The 18,935-nt window shown below is 37.8% G+C and overlaps 1 protein-coding gene across 3 annotated transcripts in view; it reads right to left on the bottom strand.

Annotated features, from left to right (window-relative positions):
• POLQ (DNA polymerase theta) overlaps positions 1-18,935 on the bottom strand; it is a 148,036-nt gene that overhangs the window by 99,377 nt on the left and 29,724 nt on the right. For all 3 annotated transcript variants that reach the window (XM_037051537.1, XM_037051539.1, XM_037051538.1), the window contains exons 10-12: positions 16,495-16,637; positions 15,242-15,446; positions 13,416-13,558 (exon numbers count right to left, since the gene is read on the bottom strand). In XM_037051537.1, coding sequence (XP_036907432.1) covers positions 13,416-13,558; positions 15,242-15,446; positions 16,495-16,637 — 491 coding nt within the window. The remainder of the gene's footprint in view (positions 1-13,415; positions 13,559-15,241; positions 15,447-16,494; positions 16,638-18,935) is intronic.

The following is an 18,935-nucleotide window of genomic DNA, read 5'->3' as shown; positions in this document are numbered from 1 at the left end:
TAGGAGCACCCAAATATGCGAAGTAAATCTAGAATATAAAGGGAGAGATGGACAGAAATACAGTCACAGTTGGGGATTTTAACATCCCATTGGCGACAATGGATAGATCTACCAGACAGAAAATGAACAAGGAGACAGTGGTTTTAAATAACACACTAGATCAAACGGACTTAATTGTTACCTTTGGAGCATGTCACCCCAAAGCAGCAGAATATACACACTTTTCAAGTGCACATGGAATGTTTACTAGGATAGACCACTTGCTAGGACATAAATAAGTCTCAACAAATTTAAGCAGACAAATTATATCAAGCGTCTTCTCTGACCACAATGCTATGAAACTAGAAATCAATCACAAGAGGAACACTGAACAACACACAAAGACATGAAAGCTAAATAACATGTTATTAAACAATAAATGGGTAAATAATGAGATCAAGGAATAAATCAAAAGGTACACTGAGACAAATAAAAATGAGAACACAACAATCCAAAAATCTGTGGGACCCACGAAGAACAATCTTAAGGGGTAAATTCATAGCATTACCGTCCTATCTCAAAAAACTAGAAAAAGCTCAAATAAACAGTCTAACTTTATACTTAAAGGGACTTGAGAATTAACATCATTAAAATGTCCATACTACTCAAAGCAAGCTATAGATTCAATACAATTCCTATCAAGATTCCAGTGATGCATTTCACAGAACTAGAACAAATATATCAAAAACTTACTTGGAACCACAAAAGGCCCAGCATAGCAACAGTAATCCTGAGAAAAAAGAACAAAAATTGGAGATATCACACCACCTAATATCAAACCATACTATTAGGCCATAGTAATCAAAACACCATGATATTGGCATAAAAACAGACACATAGATCAATGGAACAAAATAGCCCAGAAATAAACTCACACCTTTACAGTCAATTAATATTTGACATAGGAAGTAAGCACATATAATGGACTAAAGATAGTTTATGAAAATAACTAGTTTGGGGGAAATAGGATAGATATGTGCAGAAAAATGAAACTAGACCATCTTCTCACATCACACACAAGAACAAATTCAAAATGGATCGAAGATTTAAATGTTAGACCCAAAACCATAAAAGTCATAGAAGAAAACATAGGGAGCAAAATCTCAGATATTGCTTGCAATAATATTTTATCAGGTACATCTCCCCAGGCACTAAAACAAAAATAAATGAGACTACGTCAAACTAAAAAAAGGTTTTTTTGCATAGCAAAGGAAATCATCAACAAAAAAAAGGCAACCCACAAAATAGAGAACATATTCACTGATACATATGATAAGGTGTAAATATCCAAAATTTACAAAGAAATTACAAAACTCAACACCAAAAAACAAAAAAAATCCAATTAAAAATGGGCAAAGGAAATGAATAGACACATAGACACTTATCCAAAAAAGACATACAGATGGCCGATAGACATATGTAAAGATGGTCAATGACACCAATCATCAGAGAAATGCAAATTAAAGCCATGATGACATATCACCTCACACCTGTCAGAATGGCCATCACCAATAAATCAACAAACAACAAGTGCTGGCAAGGATGTGGAGAAAGGGAAACCCTCGTGCACTGTTGGTGGGAATGCAGACTGGTGCAGCCACTGTAGAAAGCAGTACGGAGATAACTCAAAAAATTAAAAATGGATCTGCCTTTTGATCCAGCCATCCCACTTCTGGGAATATATCCAAAGGAAGCCAAAACACTAATTTGAAAGAACATAAGCACCTCTATGTTCATTGCAGCATTACTTACATTCACCAAGCTTCAGAAGCAGCCCATGTGTCCATCAGTAGATGAGTAGATAAAATGACTATGGGACATTGGAATACTACTCAGCCATAAAAAAGAAAACTTTTAATCTTTGTGACAATATGGATGGATATGGAGAACATTATGCTAAGTGAAATAAGCCAGGCAGAAAAAGACAAATACCACATGATTTCACTCATGTGGAATCTAATGAATAAACTGAACTAACAAGGAAAATGGGGACAGACTCATAGATGGAGAGTGGGATGACAGCTTGAAGGGGGCATTAAGCAGAAAGAAAAAAGGACTCATGGACGTGGACAACAGTGTAGTATTTGCTGGGGGAAGAGGGGTATAAGGGGACTAAATGGTAATGAAAAATACAATAAAGATTGAATCAAACAAATGAAAATAAACAAATCAAAAAGACATACACATCCATATGTTTATTGCAGCATTATTTGCAATAGCCAATATATAAAGTAATGCAAGTGCCCATCAACAGATACATGAATAAAGAAGTGGTACATATATATAATGGAATATGACTGACTCATAAAAAATAATGAAATCTTGTCATCTGCAACAACATGGATAGGCCTAGAGGGTATTGTGCTGAGTCAAATAAGCCAGACAGAGAAACACAAACGCCATTTGATTTTGCTTATACATGGAATCTGAAAAAGAAAATAAATGAGCAAGCAGAACAAAACCAGATTTATAGATACAGAGAACATTTTGCCAGTTTCTAGATGGGAGAGGTGTTGCGGGGCTGGGTTACAAAGTTGAAGTGATTGAGAAGGTACAGGTCGTCGTGGTGATGTAAAGTACAGCACAGGGAATAGTCAGTGATGCTGTAGTAACTCTCTGTGCTGTCAGATTGGTACTAGATTTATTGGTGTGATCACTTAGTAAGTTATATTAAGTCTAATTACTGGGTTGTACACATGAAATTAATATAATACTGTATGTCAATTGTAATTACAAATAAAAAATTATTTAAAGTCAAAATAAGAATGTTAATGTAATAAACTCTATACATATAGACTAGCTTTATTCTCTCAGCTTCTTTAAAGCCATAAAATCATACAAAATAACAATTATAATAATGGTCTATTGACTTTGTAACACATACAGATATAACAAGTATAATAATAACAGCACAAAAAAGGAATAGGAATAGCAATAGAATTATAAAGAAAAATCTTTCTGCTCTGGCTGGTGTAGCTCAGTGGATTGAGCGTGAGCCTGCGAACCAAAAGATCGCGGTTCGATTCCCAGTCAGGCACATGCCTGGGTTGCAGGCCAGTTCCTAGCAGGGGCCAGTTCCCAGCAGGAGACACACAAGAAGCAACCATACATTGATATTTCTCTCCCTCTCTCCTTCCCTTCCCTTCTAAAGATACATACTTTTTTAAAAAGATTATTAAAAAAGAAAAATCTTTCTACATCTGACTAGATTTAAGTCAGAGTAACTTTATGCTGCATATGGTGACCCCTTGAGTAAACATAGGTTAAATAACTCTAAAATATATAGAAAAAATTAATGAAGAAATTAAAGTGTTATACTAGAAAATAATCATTTAAATACAAAATAAACCAGCAAAAGAAGTATGGGGGTGGGGGTGTATACACAAGATATATAAAAAATAACAAGGCAAATAAATTATGGAAGATGCAAACCCAACATTATCAACAATAACATTAAATATGAATAGGTTAAATAATATACTCAAAAGCAGAACTTGACAGCTTGGCCTAAGAAAAATCCAACTATATGTTGTCTATAGAAGACATATTATGATTAAAAAATATAAGTAGGTAAAAAGTTAAAGGAAATGAAAATATCATGGAAGCCATAACCATAACAAAGCTGGAGTGCTATACTGTTATCAGAGAAAAAAAACTTTAAGAACTGTTAATAGAACTTATGGTGGTGTAAATAAATGGGGTACTCAGATTCTTGCACAACCATGTCAAAATTATAACTAAGCTACAGAACAACCACCATTCAGAACCACTTGAAATCTAGCTGAATGGATGCCCTACAACTAAGAATTTAAAGAAGCCACATCAAGACTGATAGGAGGGGAGGAGACACAGAAGGGCTGGCCCCACACCCACATGTGGTAGTTTAAAATCAGGAGAGATACCTCAATTGTGAAGGTTCCCTCCTCCTCCCTGAAGGAGCAAGGGGTCCCAAACCCACATCAGGCCTCCCAGCCCAGGGTTCCCAAGCTGAGACAAGACATCCGCAGCAGGGATTGTGGCTGAGTAAGACAGAGGGCTTCCAAAGTCCCAGAAAGCTTCTCTTCAAGAGCCCAGGCATGGACTTATTTGGACTCATTCCCTCAGAGCTTCAGTGCTGGGGCAGCATCTTGAATAGAACCAAGGACAGATGAGGAGAAAGTGAATTGTCTAGGGTCAGGGCGAGAGCTGGGCAGCAGCTTTCTGTGAGAAAAAAAACTGTTCTTTTTCTGAGACTCACACACACACACACACAGAGCCAGTAGGCTGGTGCCATATCTGAGTCTGTATCAATCTGGCTCACATTGTTTGCTCCACCATGGTGATTCCAACTTGTGGGCCCACATGAGTCATTTCCAGTGTTTTTTCCATACAAATGGCCTCTTTTCCCTCATGCTTTAGACTTTCCTAAAATTTCTCAAACAAGCAGCATCTGGCCTCTGCATACCCCGTATCTCTTGCTAAATGGCCCCAGATGCAGCACTAGCAGCTACCTGCCTAGGTACACAGCTTGGCTTCTCCTGAGCACTTCCAAGCCCAGCACAAGTAGCAGCCAACTACAGATTTCTCTGTAGCTTGTCCTGGGTGGCCTCAAGCAGGACACAGGTCAGGTCTGACCTTGCACCTTCTGGGAGGCCCCAGAGCCAGTTCACCCAGTGGACAGCTTCAGACCATACAACCCTACCACCTCCACAAGCAATATACTCAAGGGGTGATGCAAAATGCAAAAAAGACAAAGAAAGAATCTTAAAAGCCCTAAGAGAAAAGCACTTAGTTACCAACAAGGGAGCTCCTATAAAACTGTCAGCTGATTTTTCAACAGAAACTTTGCAGACCAGAAGAGGCTGGCAAGAAATATTTGAAGTAATGAAAAGAAAGAATCTATGACCAAAATTACTCTACCCAGCAAAGCTATCATTTACAATTTAAGGATAGATAAAGAGCATACCAGACAAGAAAAAGCTAAAGGAATTCACCATCACCAAACCAGCATTATGAAATGTTAAAGGGTCTTCTTTAAGAAGAGGGAAAAAAGATTAAAAATATGAATAATAAAATGGCAATAAATATATATCTATCAACAATTGAATCTAAAAAAACAGCAAACAAGTACAATACACACAGACTCATACATACACAGAATATTTTGATGGTTGCCAGATGGGAGGGGGTTGGGGGATGTGTGAAAAGCTGAAGGAATTAAGCAGTATAAATTTGTTGCTATAGAATAGTCATGGGGACATTAAGTAGAGCAAAGGGAATATAGTCAATAATATTATAATAACTATGTATGGTGTCAGATAGGTAGAAAATTAATCGGGATGATCACTTCATAAATTATGTAGTATCTAATCACTGGGGTGTACACCTGAAACTAATATGATATTGCATATCAACTGTAATTGAAAAAATTTTTAATGATTAAAAATAAAGTTATGTCAACTTAAAAAATATATTAACACAAATAAAAGGAACATTTTAATACTAAAAGAATCAATCCATCAAGTAGATATAACAATAGCAAATATATCCAGGGCCCTGAAATACATGAATGAAACTTGACAGAAATTAAAAGAGAAATAGACAGTTCAAAAATAATAGTTGAAGCCCTGGCTGGCATGGCTCAGTGGACTGAGCACAGGCCTGTGAACCAGAGGATCGCAGTTTGATTCCCAGTCAGGGCTCATGCCTGGGTTGCAGGCCAGTTCCCTACAGGCCAACTCCCAGCAGGGGACGCACAAAAGGCAACCATGCACTGATGTCTCTCTCCCTCTCTCCTTCCCCTCTAAAGATAAATAAATAAATAAAATTTAAAAAAAAAGAAAGCCCATTTAAAAATAATAATAATAATAATAGTTGAAGACTTAAATGCCCTCATTTTCAACAACGGATAGAACAACTAAGCAGAAGGTCAACAAGAAACAGAAGACTAAAATAACACTCTAAATCAAATAGCCTATGACTCAGTTGGTTGGGCATTGTTCTTCAAATCAAAAGGTCACTGTTTGATTCCCAGTCAGGGCTTGATTCCTGGTCAGGGAACCAACCAAGGTTTCAGGTTCAGTCCCCAGTCAGGGCACATATGAGAGGCAACCCATCAATGTTTCTCTCTCACACTGATATTACTCTCTCTCTCTTTCCTTCTCTCCCTTCCCCTCTATCTAAAAAATAATAATAAATAAAATCTTTTTTAAAGTAAATAAATAAACTAGGCCACAGTAGAATTTCATCTAACAACAGCAGAATGCACAATTTCCAGCAATGGAATGAAATTAGAAATAAATAAAATATTTTGGAGATTGAGGATGTAGGAACTAAGTAAGATACTAAGTAACAATGTGTCATAGAAGAACTCACAAGAGAAATTACAAGGTAGAATGAAAATAAAAACATACCAAACTTAAAGAATGAAGGGAGAATAGTGATTTGAGGAAAATTTAGACCTATAAATGCCTACATTAAAAACAATATCAGCCCTGGCTGGTGTAGCTCAGTGGATTGAGCGCGGGCCTGAGAACGACACAATCATGGTTCGATTCCCAGTCAGGGCACATGCCTGGGCTGCAGGCCAGTTCCCGGTAGGGGACGCACAAGAGGCAACCATACATTGATATTTCTCTCCTTCTCTCCTTCCCTTCCCCTCTAAGGATGAATAAATAAAATCTTTAAAAAAAAGGTGATGACGATCAGAAAAAAAATTTTTTTAAAAAAACAATATCAAATCAATCTTAATCTTCTACCTTAAGACACTGCAAATAGAAGGGCAAAGTAAACTGAAAACAGTCCGCCAAGATGGAGGCATAGGTGGAAACACTGTGCCTTCTCCCACAACCAAGTTTGAATACAACAAAGGTTTGGAGAAACAAAGACACAGCCAAAGGACAGAAAATTGAATTATACGGAAGTCCAACAACTACCAACTGTTCAACAGGGATGGTAAGAGAGGCAGAGCCAGCAGTGGAGCTGGGTCGGGCAGGACAGGTCCCCCGACCTAGGTGCACAGGCAGCCCGGAACCAGTTGGGGCGCTGGGCAGACTGACCGCGGTCGCACATTCACGCACAGTGAGACCGCCCAAGCAGGCCCCAGGGGGTGAGGGCTGACAGCGGTGGCACACTCGCGTGCAGTGGGACGAAACGCGTGGGCCTGGTGACAGTGGTGGCTGTGGTGCCGGTGGGGGCCACGGCAGCAGGCGGCAGAGGGAAGCCATTGTCCTCTTTGACCCCACCCCCACATACAACGTCACAACCCAGCAACTGAGTTGCCCTGCTCTAGTGAACACCTTAGGGCTCTGATCCTGCTATGGAACAGGCACAAACAGCCCAAAAGATGGCGCAAGAAGAACTCAAAGTCCCAGAGCCAATAACTCTCAGTGACCGACAAATTGCCAGCCTCTCAGAAGCACAATTCAAGACACTGTTTATCAGGATGCTAACAGAACTGGTTGATTATAGACACAAATTAGAGGAACATATGAAGGCTAAACTAATTGAAATGAAGGGAGATGTCCAGGAATCCAATAGTGATGGAAAGGAAACTGGGACTCAAATCAATGGAATGGACCAGAAGGAAGAACAAAACATCCAACCAGAAAGGAATGAAGAAATGAGAATTCAAAAAAATGAGAAGAGGCTTAGGAACCTCCAGGACATCTTTAAATGCTCCAACATCCGAATTATAGGGGTACCAGAAGGGGGGAATAAACAGCCACAAGTGGAACACTTATTTGAACAAATAATAAAGGAAAACTTCCCCAGTCTGGCAAAGGAAATAGACTTCCAGGAAATCCAGGAAGCTCAGAGAGTCCCAAAGAAGTTGGATCCAAGAAGGAACACACCAAGGCACATCATCATTACATTAGCCAAGATTAAAATGAAGGAGAGAATCCTAGAAGCATCAAGGGATAAGGGACAGTCACCTACAAAGGAGTACCCATCAGACTGTCAGCGGATTTCTCAAAAGAGACCTTACAGGCAAGAAGGGGCTGGAAAGAAGTATTCCAAGTCATGAAATCCAAAGACCTACAGCCAAGATTGCTTTATCCAGCAAAACTTTCATTTAGAATGGAAGGACAGATAAAGTGCTTCTCAGATAAGGTCAAGTTCAAGGAGTTCATCATCACCAAGCCCTTATTATATGAAATGCTAAAGGGACTTATCTAAGAAAAAGAAGATGAAAAATATGAACAATGAAAGGACAGCAAACTCACAGTTATTAACAACCACACCTAAAACAAAAGCAAACCAAGAGGACAGCTAGATCAGGAGTGGAACCATAGAAATGAAGAACACATGGAGGGTTAGCAACAGGGGAGTGGGAGGAAGAGAAGGGGGGGGAGGTACAGAAAATAGCATAGAAGGTAGGTAGAAAATAGATAGGGGGGAGGGCAAGAATAGTGGGGGAAATATAGAATCTAAAGAACTTGAGACACGTGGTTATAAACTAAGGGGGGGAGAATGGTGGGGGAGGGAGTGTGCGGGTGGAGGGGAATGAAGGGGGGGAATAGAACAACTGTAATGGTATAATCAATAAAATATATATTTTTAAAAAAAGTAAACCGAAAACAGAAGTGAAAAATAATAAAGAGCAGAAATTCATAAAATAGAGTAAAATGAAAAAATCTACTAAACCAAAATAGTTTCTGTTAAACTGCGGCATATTAAAATTTTTTCTCAAGAGTTCATTTGAGCCAATACTGATTTGAATTCTACAGTGCCAAACAAAGGTGATTAAGAGCCCTCCAGTGATACGAGCTAGGGGCAAAGTTTTTATAGCAAAGATGCTGAAGCAAAGCAAAGCAATGATTTGACTGGTTATAGCTTAGGCAGTTGCCTTATTTGGGCAAGACTAGTTGGCTGTTGGTGATTGCTTGTTAAGTTTCACTTTCCCAGACTTGAGCATAGTAACTCTGGTTTAGATTTTAGTTTGCTTAAATAAGCTACCAAAGACATTAGAACCACCTCAGTCTAATGGCCTCCTTGTTTAAAGACTTTTAACAATTCTTTGAAAAGAATTAATAAAATTGAAATAACTTTATCTAACTTGATCAAGAAATGAGGAGAGAAGACTAAAATCACTAAAAACAGGAATGGAACAGGGACAACACTACTGACTTTACAGAAAAAAATTGATTATATGGAAATACTATAAAAAAATGCCAACAGGTTAGATAATCTAGATAAAATGGACAAATTCTGGAAAATACTGAAACTACCAAAATTGATTCAGGAAAAAAAAAAAGAAAATCTGAGTAGTTTACAACAAGTAAAGACATTGAACTAATAATCAAAAAATTTACTCAAAAAAGCCCTGGCTGGCATAGCTCAGTGGATTGAGCACGGGCCTGTGAACCAGAGGATCGTGGTTCGATTCCCAGTCAGGGCACATGCCTGGGTTGCAGGCTGGTTCCCTGCAGGCCAACTCCCAGCAGGGGACCCACGAAAGGCAACCATACACTGATGTTTCTCTCCGTCTCCTTCCCCTCTAAAGACAAATAAATAAATAAAAATTAAAAAAAATTTACTCAAAAGTCCAGGCCCCAATACTTTGATTGTGAAATCTCCCAAATGTTTAAATGAGAATTAACAGCAATCCCACACAAATTGTATCACAGCAAACCAGAAGAGGGAACATTTCCTATGTCATTCATGAAGCTAGTATTACTCCAAAAACCACACAAACTGAGGAAACAGAACTACAGACCAATATATCTTCTATATACAGATGCAACGATCCTCAACAAACACTAGCAAACCAAATCTAGCAATATATAAATACTATTATACAAAATGACCAAGTGGTATTTACCCAGATAATTCAAGATTAAAACAATATCTAAAAATCAATGAACGAAATAAATATACTATATCAATAGAATAATGGACAAACTGCATCATGATCTCAATAGATGAAGAAACAGCACTTGCCAAAATTTAACACCCTCGTGATAAAGACATCTAATAAACTAAGGATAGAAGGTAAAACAACTGCAAAACAACTACAGCTACCCTCATACTCGATGGTAAAAGATTGAACAAAACACTGATGTCTGCTCTCACTCTTGCTATTCCACATTTCATTGCAGATTCTAACCAGGTCAATTAGGCAAAGAAAAAGAAATAAAAGACATCAGATTAGAGAGGAAGAAGCAAAATTATCTCTATTTGCAAATGGCATGATCTTGTCTATCTATAGAACATCCCAAGAAATCCACCAAAATAGTATTAAAATTAATAAACATGTCTAATAGGTTGCAGGATACAAGATCAGTATACAAAAAGTTGTTTTTCATATACTTTAATAAACAATCTGAAAAAGAAATTAATATAGCAATTCACCTTAATTGTATCATTATTACAATCCAAAAGAATAACATGCTTAAGAATAAGTTTAACAAAAGAAACATAGTATTTGTACTCTGAAAAACTATAAAAAATGTTTAAATAAATTTTAAAAAGACCTAATTAAATGTACATGTATATGAACTGGAAGACTTAATATTAAGATGCCAATATTCCCCAAATTGACCTACAAATTCACCACAATTCCTACCAAAATCCAGCTGACTTCCTTGCAGAAATTGACAAACTGATCATAAAAACTTGTAAGAAAATACAAAGCAGCCAAAATAGTCAAAAACTTTTTCAAAAAATAAACTTTTTTAAAGTTACAGGGCTCACATTTTCTAGTGTGAAAACTTACTACCAAGCTACAGGAACCAAATGTATGGCAAATGTTCATAGAAGCATCATTCAGAACAGCCAAAAAGTGAAAACAATTCCAAATGCCCATCAAATGATAAATGGATAAAGATGTAGAATATGCACACAGTGGAATATCATTCTACAATATAAAGGACCTAACCTAAGAATTGATATATGCTATAACATGAATTATCTATGAAAACATGCTAAGTGAAAGAAACCAATCATGAAAAAACACATATTAGATGGGAGGGAATGATGGGGGCAAAGGAGAAAGGGTTTTCAGGAATAACTACCAAGAACACAGGGACAAAACCAAGGGAAGGTGGAAATTGGTGGGGGTGGGAGGTAGAGATGGCTGGAGTGAGGGGAGGGAGGAGAAATGGAGACAACTATACTTGAACAACAATAAAATTTTAAAAATAGGAAAAAAAAGAAAATTTCAGAATAGGAAACTCTACAGAAACACAAAGTACCCTAGTGCATCACTGGTTGCTCAGGACCAGGGGAGGATGAGGAGGCTGGAGGTAAATGAGGAGTGATTACTAATGGGCACAGGTTTCTTTCTGGGGTGATGAAAAATGTTCTGAAATTAGATATTGGTGATGATTGCACAACTCTGAATATGCTAAATATCATGACTTTTACACTCTAAATGGCATGGTATGTAAATTGCATTACAACAAAGCTATTTTTTTAATAATCAAATTCTCTTGAAAATTTTCAGCACACTCTTGAAAGTCCAAAAACAGACAAAGAAATAGAGAAACATCTGTTTTTATTAGAAAGACTAATCAACTTTAAAAACATGCTAATCAGTTCTCCTCTGTGTTAATGCATAAATGTGAAAATACTAAATCAATTTTAAGTGGTAGTATGTTAAAAGCTAAGCAAACAAGAATACCAATAAGCACTGAAAAAGGGCAGCAATGAAGAAAACTAGCTCTACTAGATAAAACATACAATAAATGCTTTTAATTAAAACAGCGGTACTGGTGGACAAACTGATAAAAGTATTCTGTTGTCAGATCAACAAATGAAACAGAAATACACCCAGCAACAAATGGAAATTGGAGAGATATCCAAATACAAAAGCAAATATCATAAAAGATAAAATTGGAGGAAAAGATAAAAGATAAAACCTTTAAAAAAGTTTAGTCATTGTGTATAAATGAACCTTAATAAATGAAGCTGTAACTATTGATAGACATTATGAAAAAAGATAAAAGAGTAAGAAAAGCATTTTTGATTCAAAAGTTCATAAATTCAACTACATTTTTTTAAATGCTATGCAAAACACACAATAAACAAAATCAAAAGCCAAGAAAAAAACTCGGAGAAATGTGGCATAACTTTTAACTTATGCCACAAAATACTACTCTCCCTAATATATAAAGAAACTTTAAAACTTAAGGAAAGGACCAAAAAAAATGAGAAGTCATACATAGATAATTCATTAAAAAATAAAGAATATTACCCTTATCCCTGGCTGGCATAGCTCAGCGAATAGAGCGCGGGCCTGCGAACCACACAATCACGGTTTGATTCCCAGTCAGGGCACACGCCTGAGTTGCAGGCCAGTTCCCGGCGGGGGACTCATGAGGGGCAACCATGCACTGATATTTCTCTCCCTTTCTCCTTCCCTTCCCCTCTAAAGATAAATAAATAAAATCTTAAAAAAAAAGAATATTATCCTTAAACATATGAAAAAATATTCAAATTTACTTATACTAAAAATGTAAGATAAAACCATTCCAAATACAAAAGGTTGAAATATACTGTATTCATGGGATTATAAAAAATAACCACTCTCATGTAGCACAGGTAAAATTGGAAAATGATACAAACACTATAGAAGGCAATTTGAAAAACCAAAATCGCATATGCCTTTACACTTTACCTAGCAATTGTACCTCTGAGAGTCTTTCCTAAAGATATACTTCCACCGAAACTACACAATACATGCACCAAAGTATCTTAACTACAGCATCATTTACCATAACAAAATATTGGAAACCACCCAGAAGTCCAACTACAGAGAAATGATTGAATAAACAATGGTAAATCTGCACACACAATGGAGTTATACAGATATAAAAACAAAAATAAATAGAAGATGTCCATGAACATAAAGTGATTTTCAAGATATATTGTTAAGAAAAAATACAAAGTAATGTATATAATGTATATAATATACTATCCCCTGTATAAGAAAGAAGGTAAAGTAACAATATGTATAAGCACTTGCTGATATTTATAAAATAAAACAGAAGGATACACCAAACACTAGTGAAAACAGTTATCCAGGAAAGGGAGGTAGAAATGGCATGCAGGGGGGTAGATACAGATGTCAGACTTCACTAGGTATTCCTTTTGATACAATTCTTATTCTTGAATCACATGAGTGTTTTAAATATTCCAAACATAAAATAGCTTTACTTGACTATAAATGTTTTACTTAAGTTAAAACATAAATGTATATTAATTTGCCAATGTTTTGAGCTAGGGTCAAGGCCTTTTCTTTTGACTATGAGTCTGCTGATTAGAGTTTACCATTGCTTTGTTGTGCAAACCACACCCACGATGCAAGATGTCCATGTAGAGTATCTCTGATGTTCAAGATTCTATATATTTCCCCCATTTTCACCAATGATGACAGGGAAGAAGACAGAACTTACCAGATAGACAATATGCAAATCATTCTCTAAAACAAAGCCCTTCATTGCTCTTTGGAGGTCAGCAAAAATATCCAAAGTATCCATTGGAGAAAGTGAGGAAGAAAGAGTTGCTGAACCAAGATGTGTTGGATGATACACCTTTCCTGGTTTGGGGTGGGAGTGGGAAAATAAAGGGTCAGATTTTGAAAATAAAACAACACAGTCTTTCTTTTTTTTCATTTAACCTTTTTAAAAAATTTTAATTGTTGCTCAAGTACAGTTTTCTGTCTTTTACTCCCATCCCAGCCCACCCCCCCCAACCCTCCCCACCTCCCTCCCGTTTCCACCCCACCTCTGTTTTTGTCCATGTGTCCTTTATACTTGTTCCTGTGAACGTTTCCCCTGAAATTCCCTGCCCTCTCCCCTCTGGTCACTGTCAGCCTGTTCTCTATTTCAGTGTCTTTGGTTATATTTTGCCTGTTTGATTTGTTGTTTAGGTTCCTGTTAAAGGTGAGATCATATGGTATTTGTCTTTCACCACCTGACTTATTTTGCTTAGCATAATGCTCTCTAGTTCCATCCATGCTGTTGCAAAGGGTAGGAGCTCCTTCTTTCTTTCTGCTGCATAGAATTCCATTGTGTAAATGTACCACAGTTTTTTGATCCATTCATTTATTGATGGGGACCTAGGTTGCTCCCAACACTTGGCTATTGTAAATTGTGCTGCTATGAACATTGGGGTACATAGGTTCTTCTGGATTGGTGTTTCAGGGTTCTTAGGATATAATCCTAGCAGTGGAATTGCTGGGTCAAAAGGCAGATCCATTTTTAGTTTTCTTAAGAAATTCCATACTGCTTTCCATAGTGGTTGTACCAGTCTGCAATCCCACCAACAGTGCTCTAGGGTCCCCTTTTCTCCACAACCTCTCCAACACTTGTTGTTTGTTGCTTTGTTTATGATGGCCATTCTGACCAGTGTGAAGTGGTATCTCATTGTGGTTTTAATTTGCATCTCTCTGATAGCTAGAGATACTGAGCATCTTTTCAACAAGAAGAGTCTCACAAACAATGGGAAGACAAAGAAACAATCCCCAAATGAAATGAAAGGAGGAAGCCTCAGAGAGAATGCTAAATGAAATAGAGGCAACTCAACTATCAGACATTGAATTCAAAGCAGTGGTTATCAGGAAGCTCAATGAGCTCACAGTGAATTACCAGAAACTACAGGGAAATTACAAGGAACTCACTGCAAACTATATCAACATGAAAAAGGAAATAGAAACTATCAACAAGGGCCAAGAGGGAATGAGAATACAATTTCTGAACTGACAGTAGAAGGAACCAAAAGCAGGATCAATGAAGCAGAAGATCGGACCACACTGTCTTTCTGTATTCTGTAATTAAGTCTTTTAGGCTCTAAATTTTACAAACAGAACCTTGTCCAAAGCATGGATTATTTACAAGTGGGTTCTGTACTAACTGTCTGATGTTGTTGAACACAACACTGACTTACTGAAAATGAGTTGATACACTCCTAGAAAAATAAGTTTCCTTTTATACTGCTTGAAGAGCCAATTTCCTTTCTTTTTCTTTATTGATTTTAGAGAGAGTGGAAGAAAGAGATAGAGAGACATCAGTTCGTTTTTCCACTTATTTATGTACCCATTCAGGCTTCTTGTATGTACCCTGACTGAAGATGCAGCCCACAACCTTGGCATATCAGGGCGATGCTCAAACCAACTCAACTACCCTGCCAGGGCCCACTTTCCTTTTATTAATCAGTCACACACATTCTAAATCGCTAAGATGAAAAAGTGAGTGAATTGCAACTAAAAAGTCATAGTTACCTTCAGTTCCATCACCAGCTTCAGTAGTCTGGATGAATTCATTTTCTAGCAGCCACATTACACAGCCCTCGATTGCTCCTAGTTGATCAGGATCTTGATTTTTCTGAATTCCCTGCTTTCCTTCTTTCATACTTGCAGCCAAAAATGTGCAGGAAGCATAAGTCTGCATATCTTGTGATGTACTTGCCACTCCACCAACTATTATCTGATACAAGAGGTTTGAAATTTTTCTGTAATTTTTGTAAAGATTTTATTTATTTATTTTTAGAGAGAGGGGAAGGGAGGAAGAAAAAGAGAGAAACATCTATGTGAAGAAGAAACATCAGTTGGTTGCCTCTTGTACATGCCTCAAGCAAGGGCCAAACCCACCACCTAGGCATGTGCCCTGACCAGGAATCAAACCAGAAACCTTTCAGTGCACAGGATAATGCCCAACCAATTAAGCCATACTGACCAGGGCTTTTGTGTAACTTTTTAAAAAAAGATTTATGTTTTAGAGAGAAGGGAAGGGAGATAGAAAGAAAGGGAAAGAAACTGTGATGTGTGAGAGAAACATCGGTTGGTTGCCTAAGTTGAAACCTGGCCCACAACCCATGCGCGTGCCCTGACTGAGAATCAAACCAGAGACCTTTTGGTTTACAGGCTGGTGCTCAACCCACTGATCCACACTGGCCAGGGCTCTAAGAGATGTAGGCCCTCATGATACAAAAGAAATGAAGTGATTTTTTAAAGATTTTTTATTTACTTAGTTTTAGAGAGAGGGGAAGGGAGGGAGAAAGAGAGGGAAAGAAACATCAGTGTGTGGTTGCCTCTCACACACCCCACACTGGGGACCTGGCCCACATCCTAGGCATGTGCCCTGAGTGGGAATTGAACCAGCAACCCATTGGTTTGCAGGCCAGCACTCAATCCACTGAGCTACACCAGCCAGGGTAGAAATGAAGTAATTTTGTTCTCTTAAAATATTCTCACCATCTTAATGTAGAGACTGTTCGTTTACTCTTCCATCATAATTCATGATAAATGTACACAACATCTACTGACAACACAAAAAGTTTTCCTGAAAAGTAGATGTAATATTTTCTCATCAATGAAAATTCCAAGAAATAACTATATTAAATAGGAGAGATACAGACTTGGGAAGTTTGTAAATAACCTCATAAAAAATACAAGCTACGATTTTTCACATACTAAAGTTCTACCATTGTATTATAGATAAAAAGAGCCAGTGGTAACTTAGTGAACACTCTTACCTCCAGAATAGCTCTTATCATGCTCGCAGTTACTTCTTCTCCTTCTCGTTTTCGAAGACAGCTGCGAACAGGTTTTAGAGATCCCTGAAGTAAAGCTATGCCTTTTGATTTCTCAGAGTTCTTACAAATCAAGATACTCTCACCTATAACCAAAAAAAAATCATGTTTGCTAAATCCCAGCACATTTCCATAAGATACTGGCTACAAAGAACTTAATTGACTTACTTTATTTCAAGGAAATAATAGATGATAGTGATGTTATAATCATAGAGTTATTGCTAATGTTTTTCTTTGTCTTCTTTTTTTATCCTCACACAAGGACATGCTTATTGATTTTGGAGGGGAGGAAAGGAGGAAGGGAGGAAGGGAGGAAGAGAGGGAAAGAAACACTGATGTGAGAGAAACATCGATTGGTCCCTGGTTGGGGCACATAGGAGAGGCAACTGATCAATGTTTCTTTTCGGGTGTCATTCTCAGACACACCCCAACCAGGGACTGAACCCACAACCCAGACAAGTTCCCTCACTGTGTAAACCTGTGACCTTTCAGTTTACAGATGACACTCTAACCAATGAGCCACACCAGCCAGGACACTAATGTTTTTATTTTCTTAATTTTAGACTGAAGGAGATCAGAATATGTATGCCACACTAAAATATGTTACTTTGTTGACTTCTGGCCAAGATGGAGGCGTAGGTAGACATACTGTGCCTCCTTGCACAACTAAAAGAAGGACAAAAACAAATTTAAAAACAAAAACAACCAGAACTGCCAGAAAATTGAACTGTGTGGAATTCCAACAATCAAGGAGTTAAAGAAAAAATATTTACCCAGACTTGTAAAAGGCATGGAGACCAGCAACCAGGGCAGAAAGGATGCATGGCAAGGCGCAGCTGGAGGACCAGGTTGGTGAGGCAGCAGCTGGTGGTCCCACATTTGCATGTGGGTAAACCAGTAGGAACAAGTCAGGAGTGAGACAGACCGAACAACCCAGGGTTTGAGCACAGGAAACTAAAGACTCAAAACTTCTGGCTATAAAAATCTGTGGGGGTTGCAATGGCAGGAGAAACCCCCAGTCTCACAAAAGAGAGGCCCACAGGACAGTGGAATGTACACAAACCCACCCACCCAGGAATCAGCATGTGGAAGGGCACAATCTGCTTGTGGGAAAAAGGGAAGTGACAGAAAGTAGGGTGAGAGCCAAGCAAGCAGCACTGTTCACTCTGACTCCACCCCAACAGAAAGCACCACAACACAGCAGAGAGGGTTGCCTGGTGAATACCTAAGCCTCTGCCCCTCAAAACATAAAATTTCTGCCAAGACAAAGAAATATGGCCCAAATGAAAGAACAAATCAAAACTCCAGAGAAAGAACTAAGTGACGAGAAGATAGACGACCTATCTGATGCAGAGTTCAAAACACTGGTAATCAGGATGCTCGCAGAAATGGTTGAGTTCAGTTGCAAAATATAGAAATAAATGAAGGCTATACAAAGTAAAATAAAAAATATATACAGGGAACCAACAACAAAGGAAGAAAACAGGGACTCAAATCAATGATTTAGAACAAAAGAAAAAATAAACATCCAACTGGAACAGAATGAAGAAACACAAATTCAAAAAAAATGAGGAGAGGCTGAGGAACCTCTGGGAAAACTTTAAGTGTTTCAACATCTGAATCATAGGGTGCCAGGAGAAGAACAGGAAGAACAAGAAATTGAAAACTTATTTAAACAAATAATGAAGGAGAACTTCACCAATCTGGCAAAGAAAACAGATGTTCAGGAAGCCCAGGAAGCTCAGAGAATCCCAATGAAGTTGGACCCAAGGAAGCACACACCAAGGTACATCATCATTACATTACCCAAGATTAAAATGAAGGAGAGAATCTTAAAAGCAGCAAGAGAAAAGGAGACAGTTACCTACAAAGCAGTTCCCATAAGACCATCAGCTGATTTCTCATAAGAGACCTTATAGGCAAGAAGGGGCTGGAAAGAAGTGTTCCAAATCATGAAAGGCAAAGACCTACATCCAAGATTACTCTATCCAGCAAAGCTTTCATTTAGAATGGAAGGGCAGATAAAGTGCTTCCCAGATAAGGTCAAGTTAAAGGAGTTCATCATCACCAAGCCCTTATTATATAAAATGTTAAAGGGACTTAATCTAAGGAAAATATGAAGATCAGTAAACAGTAAAATGACAACAAACTTACAACTATCAACAACTGAAACTAAAAAAAAAAACTAAGCAAACAACTAGAACAGGAACAGAATAACAGAAATGGAGATCACATGTGGGATTATCAGTGGGGAGGGGGAAGATGGAGAATAGGGGAAACAGTACAGGGAACAAGAAGCATAAATGGTAGGTACAAACCAGACAGGGGGAGGTTAAGAACAGTATTGGAAATGGAGAAGCCAAAAACTCATATGAATGACCCAT

Source organism: Sturnira hondurensis, unplaced genomic scaffold (genome assembly GCF_014824575.4).
Source record: "Sturnira hondurensis isolate 20B ecotype Veracruz unplaced genomic scaffold, ASM1482457v3 Scaffold0007222, whole genome shotgun sequence".
NCBI classification, from domain to species: Eukaryota; Metazoa; Chordata; class Mammalia; order Chiroptera; family Phyllostomidae; genus Sturnira; species Sturnira hondurensis.
This window is presented reverse-complemented; position numbering and strand designations above follow the sequence as displayed.